The sequence below is a fragment of the Betta splendens genome, chromosome 1 (genome assembly GCF_900634795.4).
Source record: "Betta splendens chromosome 1, fBetSpl5.4, whole genome shotgun sequence".
Taxonomy (NCBI): domain Eukaryota; kingdom Metazoa; phylum Chordata; class Actinopteri; order Anabantiformes; family Osphronemidae; genus Betta; species Betta splendens.
The window spans coordinates 15,906,668-15,925,747 of NC_040881.3; the positions used below are offsets into that span (position 1 = coordinate 15,906,668).

General features: G+C 42.2%; 4 protein-coding genes across 6 annotated transcripts in view; 2 read left to right on the forward strand and 2 right to left on the reverse strand.

Moving 5' to 3' along the window:
• The window catches only part of LOC114856937 (complement C3-like), a 31,664-nt gene extending 27,956 nt beyond the window's left edge, over window positions 1–3,708 (reverse strand). The window contains exons 1-5 of the mRNA XM_029152860.3: window positions 3,554–3,708; window positions 2,873–3,068; window positions 2,620–2,782; window positions 1,790–1,878; window positions 1,512–1,600 (exon numbers count right to left, since the gene is read on the reverse strand). Coding sequence (XP_029008693.1) covers window positions 1,512–1,600; window positions 1,790–1,878; window positions 2,620–2,782; window positions 2,873–3,068; window positions 3,554–3,630 — 614 coding nt within the window. The 5' untranslated portion in view covers window positions 3,631–3,708. The remainder of the gene's footprint in view (window positions 1–1,511; window positions 1,601–1,789; window positions 1,879–2,619; window positions 2,783–2,872; window positions 3,069–3,553) is intronic.
• Window positions 3,709–5,107: 1,399 nt separating this feature from the next.
• c1h19orf53 (chromosome 1 C19orf53 homolog) lies at window positions 5,108–6,485 on the forward strand. Its single transcript, XM_029152980.2, has 3 exons — window positions 5,108–5,262; window positions 5,845–5,900; window positions 5,979–6,485. The coding sequence occupies exons 1-3, from the start codon at window positions 5,172–5,174 to the stop codon at window positions 6,123–6,125; spliced, it is 294 nt and encodes a 97-aa protein (XP_029008813.1). The 5' UTR covers window positions 5,108–5,171; the 3' UTR covers window positions 6,126–6,485.
• A 773-nt stretch (window positions 6,486–7,258) lies between these two features.
• On the reverse strand, window positions 7,259–8,762 carry si:ch211-196h16.12 (regulator of G-protein signaling 5). Its single transcript, XM_029152993.3, has 5 exons — window positions 8,632–8,762; window positions 8,498–8,554; window positions 8,366–8,418; window positions 7,676–7,839; window positions 7,259–7,598 (listed from the first exon to the last, which is right to left on the reverse strand). The coding sequence occupies exons 1-5, from the start codon at window positions 8,673–8,675 to the stop codon at window positions 7,431–7,433; spliced, it is 486 nt and encodes a 161-aa protein (XP_029008826.1). The 5' UTR covers window positions 8,676–8,762; the 3' UTR covers window positions 7,259–7,430.
• Window positions 8,763–10,389: 1,627 nt separating this feature from the next.
• On the forward strand, window positions 10,390–18,628 carry slc25a23a (solute carrier family 25 member 23a). 3 transcript variants are annotated; one of them, XM_055507330.1, is made up of 15 exons: window positions 10,390–10,650; window positions 10,937–11,289; window positions 12,067–12,190; window positions 12,287–12,374; window positions 12,510–12,621; window positions 12,734–12,892; window positions 12,995–13,147; window positions 13,440–13,553; window positions 13,680–13,847; window positions 13,927–14,071; window positions 14,596–14,778; window positions 15,171–16,846; window positions 16,941–17,100; window positions 17,360–17,455; window positions 17,597–18,628. In XM_055507330.1, exons 2-12 carry the CDS (start codon window positions 11,095–11,097, stop codon window positions 15,179–15,181), a joined length of 1,452 nt encoding a protein of 483 aa, XP_055363305.1. In that variant the 5' UTR covers window positions 10,390–10,650; window positions 10,937–11,094; the 3' UTR covers window positions 15,182–16,846; window positions 16,941–17,100; window positions 17,360–17,455; window positions 17,597–18,628. The 3 variants fall into 3 exon arrangements, with proteins under 3 accessions (XP_055363305.1, XP_055363304.1, XP_055363307.1); XM_055507329.1 differs by having other exon boundaries at window positions 14,596–16,846; XM_055507332.1 differs by lacking the exons at window positions 10,390–10,650; window positions 10,937–11,289; window positions 12,067–12,190 and having other exon boundaries at window positions 12,360–12,374; window positions 12,731–12,892; window positions 14,596–16,846.
• The last annotated feature ends 452 nt before the right edge of the window (window positions 18,629–19,080 follow it).

Here is a 19,080-nt window from a genome sequence, read left to right on the forward strand (position 1 = left end):
TGCCTCTAAATAGCCTCTTTGAAAACATGTTGCAATACTAAGATCCTTAGAGTACTGCAGCAGATATATGAAATCTGACTTAGTATTTATCATTGCATTGTAAGCATTATTGCTACACAAGTCCAGTTTTACTGTGTATGTGTTACTGTGTATTTACAGAGTAACCAACATAAAATAACAGTTTATTTGTAAGATGTCGTATTTCTGAATCTCAAGAGGGGAATCCAAAAGGCCAAGCACTGCTACAAACTAAAGCTAGAGGAGCATGTTTCCAACTCCAAACGTCAACGCATGTGACAGGGCATCCAGGCCATTAGTGACTACAGGTGCAGCCACTCCACTCCGCCAGCCACAAATGTCTTCCTTCTCAGCTACATATTTCATAGTATTTTACATGAAACCACCAACCAAGTCTGTTAAAAATTACAATTACATTGCATTTACAAATATGTTGTATCTTCTGGTCAGCCTTATGATTAAATGTATTTGAGAAGTTTCCTTTTATTCGGGTCGCAGCTTGTCATTAAGGGGTGTTGGTGGGTCCCGAAGCCGGACCAGTTAGAAACCACTGCTCTAGCCTAACATGCCTGAATGAATAATGACCTGTAGCACTCACACCCATCATTATGAAGTGCTTTGAGTGGTCGGTCCTAGCACACCTGAAATACTCTCTCTCATCCACACTAGACCTACTGTATACCATTTTGCCTACCATGACAATAGGAGCACAGAGGATGCAGTGTCCATTGCTCTGTACTTTGAACACACCTAGACAATAAAAACACTTATGCACAAATGCTGTTTGTGGACTTTAGCTCAGCAATCAATACTGTTATTCCCTGTAAGTCACTGTACTTATCAAACTTAGTGGCCTGGACAGGTAAACAGAGAAGAAGTGAAGATGTAATTGTTTATAAACAAAAATGTTTTTGTATATGTTCAGCATATATGATGATCTGTTGTAAATCCCTGATTATAGTCAATTTATACCTGTATGTTATGTCCATTGTAGACCCATCTGTAAATCATCAGTTTTTTCTTCTGCACATATTTATATCCTGCACTTACTGCTTATTGCACGTTTGGTTAGACCTAAACTGCATTTTGTTGCCATGAACTTTAACTAAATGTGTAATGACAATAAAGTTGAATCTAATCTAATCTAAATTTAAACCTGTTTCATATATTTAAAGTATTGTAAAGGTTATTTTTTATATTTGTTTTACACATAGTATATGTTAGAGCATATTTGCATTATGTTTATTTAAAAAAAACAACCATTTGAAATCCTATTTTTCATGTGTATAAGACCTAAAAAAATAATTATGTTTTATTACATTAAACATATGTATATTATATATTATTGATGTTAAGCATGTCTAAAGACATTCATATTCAGTGCATTGAAAGTCCTTCAAACCCTAAATCTGGTGTTTAAAAGTTTGCCGTAACCTGGGTGCTAGTTTGACCAGTTTGTCGGTTTATATATCTGAATGAAATTAAATGTTCACCTGGCAACTTCATCAAGTTGGTAAGTTCCCGAAAAGATGCCTGAATCCAAGCAGGATGTAAGAAATGGTAGAACAATGTCATCAGGAGTCTAAAAGACATCGAACAAACATTATTATGTTCTATAGCTTTGACAACAGAAACAAGGGAGAATCAAATGTAAAACTAATCCACTAAAAGGAAACATAACCTCACAAAAAATGTTCTGTGTGGAAAATCATTTTTGAGAGTGACATGATGGTAATACTCAATTGTGATTTTTAGATATTTAATACTATACCACAATCTTAACATCAACACATCGCAGGTCAGGTTCTGGTGTGTCTACAGGCTCCATTTGAGGCATCACTGCAAACAGCCTGTAATAAACTGACAGCGAGAATCTGTGTTAACAACTGTATCTCTATTAGTCATGTGGGGTTAATATTGTTTAGACATTACTAAATAACATTACTACCTTTACAGTTCTTATCGGTTGCTTTGACCTGTTTTGCATACCTAGGTTCCATTTATTTTCATCATCACTATTACAGCAGTGCATCAGACACATGAAGCAAATGTGTAAACCTATTCTCATTAGATTGACACATTTTCTTTTTTGCAAAACAGTTAACACTGACATCATTCAAACAGTCTAAAGTCTACTGTTTTAGCTTTGTGACCAAAGGACAACCATCTGTTCCTAACTATTAGAAACCAGTAAGACTAGTATGAACTCACCATAGCACCTGTTTAACAGTCCAATGATGATCAATGAAGCACTGATTCACACTGGGATCAGTGGTTTGTACAGTATTTTTGCTGTCAACTGTGTTATGACTGATTGGACATGTTCATATACTTGGTTGCTTTTTTGTTTGAAGGCAAAATGAGTTTTTGCTGCATATTTCAAATGTTTTGACACAGTTAGAGCCTTTTGCAAACAAAGTGTGTCATTTTGGCATTGGAGCCGCTGTTTAGACCAGTGTGTGAACTGTTAAGAGAATGTGTTGTTTCATTGGACGACTGCCTCAAAGCGACCAATAAAAACTGTAATAACTTTACTGTCAGGCATCTTCCAGACATTGTGTAAACACAGTTTCTTTCTGTCCTGACACAGCATGAACTCACCTTTAGTGTCGGGGGTGTAGATGGTCTTGTCTGTCTGAATGAAGATGTATCCAGACTGGAAGGACACTAAGACGACCTTCTCCAGCAGCCGGTCAGGGAACTGAGCTTGGAGGTAAACATACTGCTTCATGTTGGGATCTTTACTGAAGTCGGATGCAGGAAGCTACGAAAAGTATAATGAGACACAACAGTGTGAGTTACATCATGAGCCTGTCAGGACTCTACATCTAGAAGCCAACAGGACTTGAGTTACCGTTATTTGTCCAAACTGCTGGAAGTTGTTTGCTGCAGTGAGAGTCACAGTTGTGCTTGTCAGTGTTTTAGTTTTGGTTGGATGGTTCATCACAATGATTTCAACCCTCTGGTCTCCTCCACTACAGTCCTGACACTCCACAAAGACGTTCTCTGCTGTTCCTACCCTCAACAAGTTGGGAGCAGACATCACCTTCCTGCAGAGCAACGAGAACAGATGAGGATGAATGTGTTGTAGCTACTGGTCATGTTTTCTTATAGATGCACCGACGTATTGAATATATTCAGTCTACTGTTCACAGTTTATAATCAATAAACACATTCTGATGACAAAACAAAGTTTGTCAGTTTTTCATCATGTGCTTGTCAATCCTTCTTAGACTTTATGTTCTGGTTTATTTTCTATTTACCAAATATTAAACCAAGATTTTGCATTAAACTAAATTTTACCCTTATTCTCTTTTACCATTTGTTTTCCATCTTTGGAAGGATTTTTAATTCTTGTGTTGATAACCACTGTAGTTTTGTTTGTTTTTCTTCAATTAAATAACAAGAAACATATTTATTTAGTCGTTCTGCTTGAAATTGCTCTATCAATGATCTAATGATTACTGTGCAAAGACTCAGCAGTGAATTACGTAATGGCATTTTATCACAGCTGTGATCAGGAAGGTCTACTTACAGTGGAGCTCCATCAGCCAGAGAGGTCAGAGAGGCGAAGGCCAGAGAGGCCAGTAGCCAGAGCCGCGTCCCACTCATCCTACTGGTTCATGTCTTACTGTCAGGCTCTTGTTCTGCTCTTTACCTTTATTCTTCTCAGTTCCTCCTCCTTTACCTCTACTCCACCTCCTACACTTGTGTGAACTCAGATGCCTGCATAATTTCCCAACATCTGTTGAGAAACATTGTTTGGCTAAAAGTTATGCAATATTAACTTTAGGAAATCAATGAAGATTTTCATGTTTGATTTGTAAATGCAACAACAAATTAACTGTTGAAAAGCAGAAAAGAACCTATTCCTACACACTTGTAATAAACATTCTGTAGAGAACCTTAATCCACCTGAAATATTATTTACTGGTTAAAAGTTGTGCCAACTGCCAGCATTGCTTGAATTAGCTCTGGAATTTGTCTCCTGGAAATATTTTTGGACTATTAGCGACATATCTTCATTGGCTCATACATCCAACAACACTAATCAGGCAATAAGGTAAATAATGTCACCGACTCCCTGTTTACTTAACAACGACCAAGTCAGTGCTCACTTGATATGAAACCTCCACATGACAGAACATTCTAGAACAAACAGCAGGCGTTAAAGGCGAACATCTAAGCTAGCAAAAAGGCAGACTCTAAAATATGAGCACAAATCTTATCAATAACAAGCAAATATAAAAACAAAGTAAAACATATTTCCACAACACATAATCCCACTGTTAAAAGTTGTCATCGCCATGAAACCAATTATATCATTTTTGTTAATGATCTACGAGGCTTACCTTTAGCATTTTTGCACCTCTTACTGTACTGTGCGCTTACACCGCTAAGTCTCTACTACAGGATACTTTATTAATGGATTGCTCAAAAAATATACAGTAAAAGTAGTTGATATTTATGGTGATAGTAGTCCATGAAGTACTAAGTAGAACTGTGGAGAAATGGTGATGTACTAAGGGTGAAGAGAGGAAGGTGGAGGAATGCATAGAGGCGAAAGAAAAGGAAAAAGTTGTGAGGTTTTAAAAAAGGAAGTCAGGGTGCAACAGGTTAGGAAGGAGTATAGTATGACATATACTGTAATGTGGAGTGCACAGGAAGGGAAGTTAAAAATAAATAAAAAGATTCAAAAATGAGGAAAGGAAGCAAGGAGAGGAAGTGGGGTAAGAAGAAGATGTAGTGACTTTCATAGCAGGAGACATCAACACTGCGTCTGATATAAAGTCAAAGACGGAAAGAATTAAGATTATTGTGAAGGCAGCAGTTCACCATCTGGGCATAATAATAATTGGAGGAAGTGAGGGATGAGCTGAATGAGGAGGCGAGTCAGGAGGAGAGGTACGATTATTGCAGTGGAGTGGAATTTGGTAGATTATAAAGGGGTGAAAGGTGACGGGACTTTGGACACAGAGCGGTGTTTGAGTTTGTGGTGGAGACGGGATTGGAGAGTAGAATATAATTCTTTCCTTTTTTCGAACAAAATATACTCCAGCACAGAGGGTGGCGGTAATGCACTACTAAATTTGCCAAACGCCAATAAACAAAATCAAGAAGAAGAGCTCCTCCTTCTGCTTCCGGTTATCAAAATGGCGCAAGGAAAACAGAAGTTTAAAGCTCAGCGGTCAGGAGCCTCCAAGAAACAGCCTCAAAACAAGCAGAAAGGACCGAAGAAAGGAGGTAGGAGACTAACATCTTACCTGCCGTTTAATAAAGCGTACAAAACGTTTACTTTCAGCTATTTAAATGACATGTGACCTAACGTTACATGGAGTTTCAGACTCAACACGTGACTGATGTGCTTATTTACCTCGCTAAGTGTGCGGATGATCCGGTGTCCAGCACAGAGAATTAGGACGCAGCCTGATACTAGCCGTCTCTTTTTTTGTACAACGTATATGTAACAGATAAATCTCATTAAGACAAAGTAACCTAATCCTTAACTCATTTATTGTCTTAAACGAATCCCTTTAACGTGTGACAGTTTCCCAACCCGCAAAAATTGGGACATAAATTAAGACCCACTAATACCTGTATTAAAAGCTTTTTCTCTTCATGTTAGCTCTTATGTGTTATAAACATTTTGAGCAATATATTCAAATCTCCTAAAACAGATTCATACAGTAAAATAACGCCACACCACAACAAGTCAGGTTAATCAAAACGCTTCATTTACCTTGTATTTCTGTGTATGTTTTTCATGTGACGTTGCAAACACTTGTTTTACCGTTTGTAATTTTTACTATAATTTCACCTTACAAGGCAGAATAATTGCTCCAAAGAAGGCTAAAGTGGTCCAGCAACAGAAACTGAAGAAGGTGAGCAAAGTGTCAGTCGTAGTCACAGTGGTGGCCACGTCTTTTCATTTAAAGTAACACTGTTCCGTCTCTTTGAAGGGTCTCGAAGTTGCCATCAGAAACAAGATTGAGCAGGAGGTGACCCAAAAGGCCAGCTCCTCCCTCCACAAGCCGCTGAGTGTGGTGAAAGGGGCAGAAGGTAAAGGGAACCCAGGCACATCTCGTCCAGGAACCAGCTCCAAATAGGACCTAATGCACATCTACAGACCAGCTCTCGTGGCTTTTTTAGAACAAGAGAGAAGAAATTGTGGACTTGCATGAATTACCCTTCTGGGACCTAATGAGAACCTAATATACTGAGGCAGATTGCAATAAGAAAAATCAGTTTGTAGATTTTGGTAAATATTGCTATGCAGAAATTATTGAAGCTGAGAAAAAAACAGGAAGCCACAATCTTTATTAGCTTGGTTTTAAACAAAAATTGACTTAGTCAGTTTACTGTATCTATAATGTGCCAGCTATAAATATTTAATACATCTTTAGTGTAAAAGTGGTCATTTTGCCATTTTAATGTCTATGTCTGGTATATTAAAGACCTGAAAGTAACCAGGGCCTCATGACTGCAGCCTGTTAGTAGTGACTGTGTTGATGAAACCTGCTTTCTGCTGAAACAAGCAAACACTGTAAAGCTGACACATGCACAGGGATGTTTGCCCTGAATAAATATGACCATTTAAGGAAGTGAACTTGACATTTCTCAAGGCCTCCAACTAGGCAGCGATAAGATACAACATACATGAACCTGTCTGTACCTGAGCAAGTGGCGCATGTGGTGTATAATTAAAGCTCATGCTGAACTGTCAGAAACTGTTTGGAAACTTAACCCTAATCCTCCAAAAAACTCCCTTTGGAGACCCCTTGTGGCTTTTTTTTGCCATGCTCTTAAATCTTTCAAATCTTCGTTTAAAAATCCTTAAAAGTGATTAAATTTTTGGCACTTTGGGGCAGGTGTGAAGTTGTTTAGGTGATCTTAAAAAGATAATGTATGATAATTTTATAGCATTTTTCATGAGCGTGTCAAAATAGCTACGAGGGTTTTCACTGTATCCAAAATGTGTAACTTCTGTATGAATGACAATAAAGTGAAAAGACAACGGATTTCACAAATTCAACAAGATAGAAGCATTTTTGACAAAATTCATGCTGCCAGCTGTAACAGCTTTCTGCAGGTTTGTACGTTTTATATTATCTCAGGTTACGTCACCAGTCATTGAGTTTCCATGGATTTGACTGCACATGATGGGCTTAAACAATGATTGATAATATGTAAAAACACTGCACACCTCAGGAAACACAAAATCAGTTCTTCATTTCTAAATCTTTATTTAAATATTGAGTTGATGCCATCTGTAGCTGATGTATTACAGTTGCTGCGATGTGCAGCTCATGGTGGCCTATAAATATAGTAAATTACATTCAACATGTCAAGCACTGCTAATTACTCAGCACAAGCTTCTAAAGTATGTCTGTGGTAATTAACAGTGTGTATGTTTAAAAAGCCTTAATTGCCTCCATGCAGTGATGGGAACGCAGGAACCGAGGAAAGGAGTCTTTGGCCATCAGACTAAAGATGCCCTGCTGGGCCTTATCGAATGTGTTGGCACATGGAGAGTCCATCGTACTCAACAAAGTCTCACGGGTCTCAGCGTCCAGGTTCACCTAGAAAACAGCACATGCTTTCATTTCGCTACACATACGTCAGTCTCAGCACTTCGTGTCCGTTTCTGTCCACCAACCTCCTGTGGGGCGTCAGGGTTGATGAACTGGCTGTAGATGCTTGCAGCCTTGGTCTTCTGCAGGGTTGAAGGGGAAACCCTGTAGTCCTCACAGGCCAGCCAGAACTCAAGGTTCTCCTCACTAAACTCTGAACGCAGGAACCCACGAAAGGCCTGCAGAGCAGCTGAGACAAACCCGAGGCAGCAGACAAGATGGGATAATGAGGGTTCACTTTTATATGCATCATCAGCAGAGAAGCTGATTCCAGCAGGATTGTCTTGCATGATAGTATGCTGCATGCACGTTTTGCAGGTGAAAATAATGATAGCACAAATTTACATCTGAGGAAAAATGCAAAAGCTATAAAATTCAAGTACAATTTTCATAAAAGGAGAAAATGTGCACATGACTAAGTCATCTTCAAGAAGAAGCTTTGAAATTGTTTTTAGTAACTAAAAGTAAGTAAGTAAAGTATTTCTTTGTAATAAAGTTTTCTAAAGCTTAAAATGCTATTCCTGGTCGTATTCAGTAGTGTAGGAAGCACTGAGCTTTAGATCCACATCTAAACTTGCTCTGCATGCGTAACTACAAGATGTTCTGGCTACTAACACAAGCAGGATATTTATGGAAAAGTAGATGATACTGTAGATTCCAGCTGTGTAAATCCAAGAATCATCTTAAAGGTGAGGCCAAATAAAGACATGTCTTACTTTTGTTGTTCAGCAGTGTTTCCAGGTCTTGAGGGGTTTTTACATCTTGAAGCCTGAGAAAAGAGAACCTGTCAAACCGGAACCTCGCTGTGAGTGATGAAACTGCTCCTGCAGAAACGCAGCTGTTTTTACCTGTGCTTTGGGTGCGTGTCGGCCAGATGGCTCAGCTTCACCCGCATCCCTTTAGCCCTGAATCAGAGACGGGAACTCGTACATGAACATCACATCACAAAACAGACTTTAACAGACTCACGTTAAATACTTACTTCTCCAGGCAAGTGGAGGGCAGGGAGGAGAGCCCTTTGCACATTGCTCTTTGTAGTTAAGGAAAACCGGTAAAAGAAAGGGATGATTTAATCTGAATATCTGTCTGACTATGTTCTGAACACCCAAGCCCGCAGCTCTTATATAGACCACTTGTGTGTTATCTGCTGTGCCCATCAGCCTGTCCCAGAGCAGCAGATGTCGAGACGGGAGCTGAACAAAGACAAAGGCAGCGGAACATGTTTATGGGCCACGTAGAGCTGTCATCAGGGAGAAGCGCTGTAAGTGTATATGTAATCGGAAAATTCACCCGGGGCTGTGAGTGTTTGGCCAGAGGTAAGTGATGGTCTCAGAGGCCGATGAGTGAGCAGCAGGTGGGCGACAGCAGCATTGTGTGTGGAGAGAACTCCAGGGAGGTAATAACAGAATTAGTGCTCTCACTGTTACCAGTTGTTCCCACACTTAAAACGTTTCTGTTTTTTTCCTTGACTGTAAAACTTCTCCAATACATTCATTCAGTCTCACACGATGAATATAATATAGTCATTTTAACAACACATGGAATGTGGAACTGCTCTGAGGTCCTGAGCCTGATCTCACTGTACACATACAATATATTCAGTATATACTGACTAATGGTGGTAGAATATTAGTACAGGCTGAAGTGACAGTACATGCTATTATTCTCTTTGTCCTTTTCCCCCCATCATTAAAGATTTAGCATTTCTCTTTTGTTTCCACAACATTTTTTCCTCATTTTATGTCAGTTTTTTCTACACTGATGTATTTCATGATAAAGGAACAAACTCCAAAATTATTAAAATGTAGATTGATACTATATATAAAACTGGACTCTTCTGAAGAACACAGGCCTGAATGTTAACTGTAGTGTACATACAGTAAACACCAATAGGACATGTCGTGCAGTAGTTGTAGTTTTTAAAAAGGGTATGTGAGGAATGTAACAGTGTTTAACAAACTGTGTCATTAATCTTTCTTTGTGGCAAAGTTCTGCTACAGTTACTGTACATTGATATTGTACAATTACCAAGCTGGAATCATTTTAGGAGCACGTTTCACTTTTTAAAATGATGAATAACGCAACATAACGTCAAGGGTCCAACTTTAACTTGCAGACGGTCACTCAGACATGTGCAGTGTGTGTTATCCGCCACTGGGGGGCGCTGGTTACTGCCTGCGATGTCACATCATCTGTGTCTAGTCTCTAGTGTCTTTTGAGACACAAGTTGGCAGGAAGCACGTGTGTTCAAATGTGCTTTCCCATCACACATGGGAGTTCTGCAGACGCGTGTCTTTCTGTGTGGAGTGTGCATGTTCTCCCCAGTGTTTGCGTGGGTTCCAGCTTTGTGCAAAGTCACGGTGTCAGTGGTGACTTTAAGAAGCTGGGTGTAAATGTGTGTTTACTTGTGTGAGCTCTGATACGGGCCAGTGTGAACCCTCGCCCAAGGACACATCGTCTAAACTTGCTGGAACCTGTGATTTTCACACTGTCACAGTGCGCTTGCTGTAATTATGTATAATTAATTAAGATGATTAAATATTTATTCTATCATGAATGTATTTTTTTTTTTCAAATTTACGATGGAACGTGCGATTGTTCTGTTATGTATAGAGACTCCTATATAGAGACAGACTAAAGAGACTCCTTAAAGTTTTCTACCCAGAATGTCTTTTTTTGGGGGGGGGGTCACTGCGGGGCAACACGTGTTATGTTATGGTCCTGGATCGAGTTTATGACAGGAGCAAACCGCCCCATAACACCCAGTTCACTAAGCGGAACCAGCGCGCTGCGTCTTCGCTGCGTGTCTCTCGCTTCCTGTTTCCTCAGCAGTCGCGTGAATATCCACACTACGGAGCGTTCGCGTGGTGGAAGCGTCCGAGGAGCAGGGAGCTGCCGCTGCGCGTCCAGCTGTTTCTGTGCCTCACCTCAACAACCCGGTCAGCACCGGCCATCCACCATGGACGGCGGCGGGGGCGGCGGCTCGCTGTGCGGATAAACAGTGAGTCACGGAACGGTGTCGTAGCGTTAGACAGCTGTTAAACGTGGGCTGCTTTGCTCAGGACCACCGATCCACCAGCGGAGCTTCGTGTTGTAGCACAGAGCAGGATGTGTGTATAGAGTGATCAGTTCAGCCGCGTCGTTGATTTACCTCCCACGTGGAATATTATGGAGAGTGACACTTCCGCTCAGCCTGATATGTTTGAAGCTCTCTCGGCTGCTCCTGTGCCCATCCTGGCTCATAGCCTCTTACTGAAACCCAACTTTGACTCCATGTCTGATTACAGGTCCCGCTCCATGTGCAGTGAGAGCTTTGTTCCTCCAGGATGAGCAGAACTATCAACCTCCTCTGAGGTCCCTGAGCCGCTATTGGCAACCGGGGAGCGCCGTGAAGTCCGACTGACGGATGCTCCCGTGTCCCGTCCGTCAACTCTGACTGGCAGCTATGGGATCCGGGCCGGCTTGGTTCTGCTGGGCACAGTGCCTGGACGGTGAAGCCCCCTGTCCAGACGAGGAGCGAGAGAAGCACTGGGCCCAGCTGTTTGACCAGCTGGACGTCAACAAGGACGGACGCATAGACGCGCTGGAGCTGCGCGCGGGGCTGGCGGGCCGAGGACTTCCCAGTGGCACCGTGGAGAGGGTAGGGACACGCGGATCACACGCGTCCCAGCAGATGTGTGTGTACCAACCACACAGATGTTTGCACAGTCAGATGAACATAATAATCTGACACCATGTCACTCAGTCAATCAATAACCTCAGCTCTCACATCCATTGTCTGCTAATCAACGCAGTGATGAACTGGAGTATGTCGTTATCACACACATCACAAGCCCCCGATCTATGATTTCTAACCTTTTTTTTTGTGAAACATGCTTGACTTATCACCCTCCCCTTCATTTCTGCAACTGCAGCCAAGAAAATCAAGTGTGGTGATTACGTTTACTTGGTGTGTTTGTGCACACGAGTAAAGGGCAGCGTGCTGTCTATTTTGGTACAAGCAGGAGCACTTTGTAAGACGAGAGTGGTAACCTTTGTATCAGTCGGACACTCTTCACATGCAAATCATTGTCCAAATCAAAAAATGTCATGGGTCTTTCAAATATGTCTAATTAGGAAAATCATCCAAATGAATCAGAAGCTACAAATTAAAATGACCATCTGTCCAGAAAAGTATAGTTTGTATATTTTCCATATAATTGTCTTTATGTGAAAGAATCAAATTAAGCTGATTTTATATCATATATTTAAATATTTACTATAAAATCCTGAATATAAATGAATTACTACTACTTAGGCCCATCGTCATGTACACAACACGCTGTAGCAGGTTTCATCCAACAGATGGCACGACAGCGGTTTATTTGAGTCCTGTGATGCCAGATATGTGGTCTGAGCCCAAAGTCTCTGCTGTCAGATCGTGGAGACCGGCGACACCAACCAGGATGGAGTACTGGACTTTGAGGAGTTCATACAGTTCCTTCGCAACAACGAGAAGCAGCTTAAACTCATGTTTAGCAGTCTGGATCAGAACCAGGACGGTTTGTAAAGCCCTCCATCACACCAACTCGGTATATTTTATTCTGTGGTGATTCTTTAACATCTCCTAGCGTCTCGCTGTGTGTGACTGCTTGCAGGTCAGATAGACGCAGGGGAGATCCAGCACTCTCTACGCACCATCGGCGTGAACATCAGTCTGGAGGACGCCAATAGGATTTTACTCAGGTTGTTGCGTCACCCAATGCAGACAACGCTGATCCTTTATTTCCCAACTCTGTGACTGCTTCAGTTTTGCTTGTTCGGTTCCCAATATTACTAATGTTGAACTTTATGCTGTATGTGTTTACCTGCTACTTGTAGCATGGACAGGGATGGTACCATGACCATTGACTGGAATGAGTGGCGAGACTACTTCCTGTTTAAGTCTCTCAGCAACATGGAGGACGTGGCGCATTATTGGAAGCGTTCACTGGTGAGGTCACGCTCATCTTGGACAGCTGTGTGCACTGTCTGCGTCTGTGTGTGTGTCTACGTCTGACATCTCTTATTGTGCTTCTGTTTTCCAACCACCGCGGCTTCAGTAGATGTTGGATATAGGTGAGCAGTTGATAGTCCCAGATGACTTTTCAGAGGAGGAGAAGAAGTCTGGCTATGTTTGGCGGCAGCTGATGGCCGGAGCCATGGCCGGGTCCGTGTCGCGGACTGGAACGGCCCCTCTGGACCGTCTGAAAGTCTTCCGACAGGTCGCGCTCCCTGACCTTCATAAACCAAGTGACAGTCGAAGCACGTTACTGATTCATGCTTCAGTGCTTCACTGTACGTGACAGTTTGCTTTCCTCCACCAGGTTCACGGCGCAACGCATTTCAGAGGCAACGTGCTGAGCAGTTTTCAGTATATGGTGAAAGAGGGGGGAGTTCGGTCGTTGTGGAGGGGCAACGGGGTCAACGTGCTTAAGATCGCCCCAGAGACCGCCATCAAATTCACAGCCTATGAACAGGTGGAGCCAACATCAGGCCTTCCTCATCCGTCTTTTTACTTTCTCGCTGTCCTCGAGCTTTTACTTAGCTTTTAGTTTGCAGGAATTTAGAATCAATTTTAAAGTCTCCTCCGCGCTAAACGTTCTGTGGTCTCTGCTGGTGTGGACACCTGAGTGATGATATGACACCAGAACATCTTGATATTCCAATCTTTTTCCATCTGTTCTGTTACCATTTTTTATTTGCCTATAATCATACAACGTTTACATTTTGTTAACTCTATTCTTTCTGTTGCTCACTATTTCTGCGTAGATCAAAAATGTGATACGTGGTAATAATGAAACGGCAAATCTGAGGGTTCATGAGAGGTTTGTTGCCGGCTCCTTGGCTGGAGCTATAGCCCAGACAACCATCTACCCAATGGAGGTAATATCAGGGTAATACACATATCAAACATTTGCGTAGCATCGTGACAGCATAGAGTACTTTCCTGTCTGGCTGATCAGTGAATGACTCCCTTCTTTTTGTCCCTTCGCTACGTCGTCCCTACAGCTGTTAAAGACTCGTCTCACACTAAGAAAAACAGGCCAGTTCTCTGGAATAGCAGACTGTGCCAAGCAGATCCTCCAGAGGGAAGGCGTCACAGCCTTCTACAAGGGTTACGTACCAAACCTGCTAGGCATCATCCCCTACGCTGGCATCGACCTGGCAGTCTACGAGGTCAGACAGTGGCGCACCAGGCTCTGAGTGCTTTGGTGTCTGTGGTGTTTTCTGTTTTTTTACACACTTTATTCCCCAGACTCTGAAGTTTACCTGGCTGAACAGGAACAGAGGTCTGGACCCGGGTGTCATGGTGTTGGTTGGTTGCGGTGCTGTCTCCAGCACCTGTGGACAGCTGGCAAGTTACCCGCTGGCACTGATCCGCACCCGAATGCAAGCACAAGGTCAGGATGACCAGTCTGACATCATCACAGACTAATTATGTTAATACGAAAAGTTGGAAGGGCAAACATTGGTTAACGTAACAGGAGTAGTGACAGACAAAGGCTTTGCTCTGTAGGTGCATTGTTAGCCATTTCCAGTGCTTTTAAGTCTTTTAATAGGGTCGTCCTCATCACATGACCCGAGCTCTTGACAGGCCGGTAAGCGGGCAAGAAAATAAATTAAGCCCATGGTTACAGGTGGGAGGGAAAAGCTTACTGAAGGAGAAATGTGTGGCCAACGTCCTTCAGACTGAAGAAGCCACCTGGATCGGTGGTGAAATGTTTCTACTGAAAAGAAGTCCAGTTGACTCAACTCAACCTTCAGTCTATTCCACCTGGATGACTGAAAATCTTCACCGACTACATCTATATGAGAAAACTAAAACAAAAGAAAACATGGTGTCAATGAACGTCTGTTGAAGTAGTTTTATCATTATATGAAGTGAGATACCAAAATGTTTTGCTCTCCCGCTTTCTCTCCTCAGATACAGAGAAAGGAGCCCCTAAACCCTCCATGCTGGCCTTGCTCCGCAGCATCGTGACCCAGGAGGGCGTAGCTGGACTTTATCGAGGGATTTCACCCAACCTGCTTAAAGTCATCCCTGCTGTCAGCGTGTCTTACGTCGTCTATGAATACACGAGGATACTCCTGGGAGTGGACATTGAGGGTAGGAAACGAGGGAAAGTAAAAGGGTAGAAAAAAGGATTGACGATTTGGGGTTTGCTTTCATGTACAAGCATGAACTGATCTGGAGGCGATGCCTGAGGATGAATACGCCAGAGTGTAAGTTTGGACTTTTCAGCTTTAAAGCTACTTTGGACAAAAAAAGGACAAATCAACTTTAGATATATGGTCTTGTGAAAAGGTCACCTTTGGATAAACCTCCCCAGAAATAGCGGCTGCTATGGAAAAATATACTGCAATGCATGCCAGTGGTGTGAAAGCTAATCAGCTACTGCATCGCCTTGCACGGATGGCAACTTGCACGAACCTGCCTGAGAATTACCTGAACTAAAGGGTAATGTTACATTCCTGCTGCATCATTTTTTTCTCTCCTAGGTGGCACATAGAGAAAACACAGCATTATTAAGAACACTGATCCAAGCTCCTGTTCTCTAAAGGGCAGGATTCTGAAGGGCAGCACAGCTGTGACGTTACAGAGTTGGACACGTCCTTAAGAAAAGATCCTATGAAACACGTTCTTCCTTTACATAACTCTTGAATGGCACTAAAATGGAGAATGCAGATGTTTTTACTGCTGAGGAAAGCACAGCAAGGACTGTATATTTATTCACAGGAATGAAACAGCCAGAGCCTTGGCAAGAAGCACAGCAACCTGCCATACTATGCCTCAGTGCTTCCTAAGTGTTCTTATGTAAAGAAGTGTCTGATGATATGTGACAACACTACAGGGTCCAGAGCCACATACATGCAGTATATTAGCTACTTATATAGTACTATACTTATACTGTATATCTGAAGATATGCATACATAATTATTAAATAATACATCATTGTTGATTATAGCTCAAATACACCAAATTATAAATTAAATATATACCTCTCTCCCTTTCATTGTGAAGCGATCAAAATAAGTCCATGATACAAAGTTATAATGGAGTCATTGTGGTCTCTGCTCATATTTGCAAGTAAAGAGGCTAAGATTTATTCTGTGTTGGTAAAAATTCTTTCTACCAGTGTTAGATGTACTGTAATAATGGACAAATATATTAGTTACTGGTTGTTTTAAATGGAAAGTGTGACTAGCGTTGGTAAGTGGTGTGTGTCTATAAACACTTGCCATAACCAGCTGAAGGGCCCGAACGGCTGATGATGCCGGGTTAGGAAAACGCAGTTTCTGAACTAGAAAGTAATGTGGGCACCAATAGGTCAGCTGTATGAGAAACCATGAGTTTAAGATGGGCTTGAAGGCTGCCAGGACACGTTTCTTTTCAGCAACGTCGCTGCAGAAGAGACACAAGACAACTTCACCAAACAACCTGAGGAGAGCACACATGAAGAAAACAGGATGTTCCTCATGCTGATCTGCATGTCAGGGTGCAAACCAGTGTCTGTGTGTCTAGATTTCTGGGGTCCATAAGATAAAACGTAAGATGAACAATTGTAGAAACGCTATTTATCTGTTTATTGAACATGAATAAAGATTCAGGTGAACACTTTGCTCCTCCAGAACAAACAGCTCTGATCAGACAAATGTTACTGATGCTCATGCAAGACCACTTCAACATGTGCCGATACAGTCCATCAATTGTCATGTGCTGTAACCATGCCGACATGGAACTCATTCTCTAGCAGGAGAAATATCTAGAAAGCTCTGAAAGCTTTGAATGGAGCGCGCGTGTCTGGCGCTGACAGGGAAAGAAGCGTGTAAAGGAGTGTGAAGTGGGACTAGCGTGGATAAGGCTTGCGGTCACACAAACACGTGGGGCTATATTCTGCGATATAGTCACGTGATCGCGGAAGCGTGCGCTGTTGGTGCGGTCCGGTTCGGTCCAGGTGTGCGTCGCAGTGATCGGGGAGCAAGGGTTGCTCAATCCTGGTGAGAAGGCCAATCGTTTCGTCGTGGAGAGAACAAGGGGACGGAACAAGGGGCAGAGAGAACAAGGGGCGAGTCTTTGGTCACGGCAGCTTTTTATAACCGCGTTGGAGCGGATTGGAGCATACGTGCTTGAGACAGCTGACGTGGAACGAGGGATGAATCCGCATGGACCTAGGTAAGGCAAGCTTGGCAGACACCGGATTAATGATCTTGATAACCGCAAATGGCCCAATGAATCTTTATGCCAACTTACGTGACTCCACCCACAGCGGGAGATCCTTAGTGGAGAGCCACACTCTGTCCCCCACGGCATGCCCAGGCTTGGCTCGTCTGTACCCATCAGCTGCCTCAGGAGTCCCACAGGTCAACCAGACCTGGTAGGACTCCTTCAGCTTGATGGCATCCCTTACCTCCAGCGTCCACCACCAGGTTCGGGGATTACCACCATGACAGGCACCAGAGACCCTGCGTCCACAGCTCCAGTGAATACTGGTTGTTAAAAACCCTGACTGATTATCTATTGTGATAATCTTAATTTTATCTCTTTCTACTCCTCTTGCTCCCTGTCCCTCCATCATTCTCTCTTTCCAAACTCACTCTCTTCCTACCGCTCTCTCCAAGTTCCCTCCCTTTCCCTCTCTCTCTCCCTCTTTCTCCCTTTCTCCTTTTTCCCCTTTGCCTTCCTTAGGAAAATTCACCGTCACCAGTCGAGGGAATAGAAACCAGATGACGACCATAGGACCTGGAGAGATGTCATCACCTCTGTTTCTGGAGGCTCAGTACAGTAAGTCATCACCTGAGCAGTAATTTATTTGAGTAATAGTAGTGACATAAACTTAAACTGACAATGTTGAAACGTATGTTAACAACACATTTGTTCATGATGCTTCTTCTTGCAACCTGCACCTCTCTGATCGCTCCACAGAGGAAGTGACTGGATCACTGCTTCCTCTGTGCTGCTGAGTTTGAAAGCTCTTCAACTCACTGTTGGTCTCCCTCTGAGCAGAAGATGGTCAGGATGAGACATCAAGCACCACTTTCATAATGTAGAAACATGTGATACAAGCTTCAGTAAATCAATGTATTGTTAAACATATACTTTTCTTTGTAATGCTTCATGTTCTGCATCCACTATGAGATTGTGACTATGTTGGTGAAATGGAAAAAATGCTTCTACTTAGGATGTAACATCTGTAAAAAAAAGTTAAATCAGAATAGTGTTGACCAGTAAGATCTCAGCCCGTTCGGAGGAAGACAGGAGACTGAACACTTGGTGAATATGGTGATAGCCTTGTCAGACAGGTTTGAGGAGATGTCACGGGTGACCCATGGTCCCACAAGAGGCGATGAAGCCCAGAGTTCTGACCGATTGGACTATTGATCTGGACAAACTAATCATGGATTGTTAAAATGTTCTAGAATTGGCTGTGTATTATTCTGTCCGTTCTCCCTTACTCCCCCCTTCCCGGGTCCAATCTAGCTCATCAGCTGTGCCTCTGTCTTCTTTCCCTTATTGTGTCTCCCTTCAAGGTCAACTGTTGGACTGGCTTGTAAACGTCGGTCATACATCTATAAACAACACTTCACTATACTGACGCAGATTACCCCCCCACCTTCTGTTTTTTTCTTTTATTGAACTAAATAGCCTTATATTATTTATACGATGAGATGTAATTTCTGTCTCCACATTTGCGCGTTTACAGTTGTCCACCGTATCACGCATGGCGAAGTTGCGCCCCGATGTGCACACACATGTCGCATTAGCCTTAAAAGAAGGCAAAAATATAGTTTTTTAAACGCTTCAAGGGGGCTGAAGATGACAACACTTGTTCTGCTGCGAGTAGCAGCCTGTGTAGCTCACCTCCTAGCCAACAATGAATGAAGAGTTTTTGAAGAAACTTTGTTTTGCTAACCTTTTTTTAATTTTTTTTTTAATAAATCTGATGGTTAGTGTTTAGTTCAGTGTACAGTTATTACGTTATTGTACAATAATTGTTCAGACGTTATAATATATTGTTAAACAGTAATTAAAAGAATCATAAACACTATGATTAACAACCCCCCCAAAGCCACTGCAAACACTGCAACAATCATGTCTCTTACAAATAAATAGGTTCACTGAGACCGGATGTGATAAGTGGTCACAGAGGACAATAAGGTTTTTATATTCCCAGCTTTGAATTAAAATAGTTTTATCCATTTAAACTATTTTGTAAATATATTTGGTATGCATGGGACTTGCTGTCGGTTTGATACCGCTATTTATTGCGAGGTCCAGTGTTGCCAAGTCTGCTTATTATAAGTGAAGTGACTTTTTTATATTTACAGTGATACTTCACGACTGAAAAGCAAGTTGTGTTACTGAAAATGGTCATGTCCAACAACACCCAGAATGCATTGCGTTCTGTC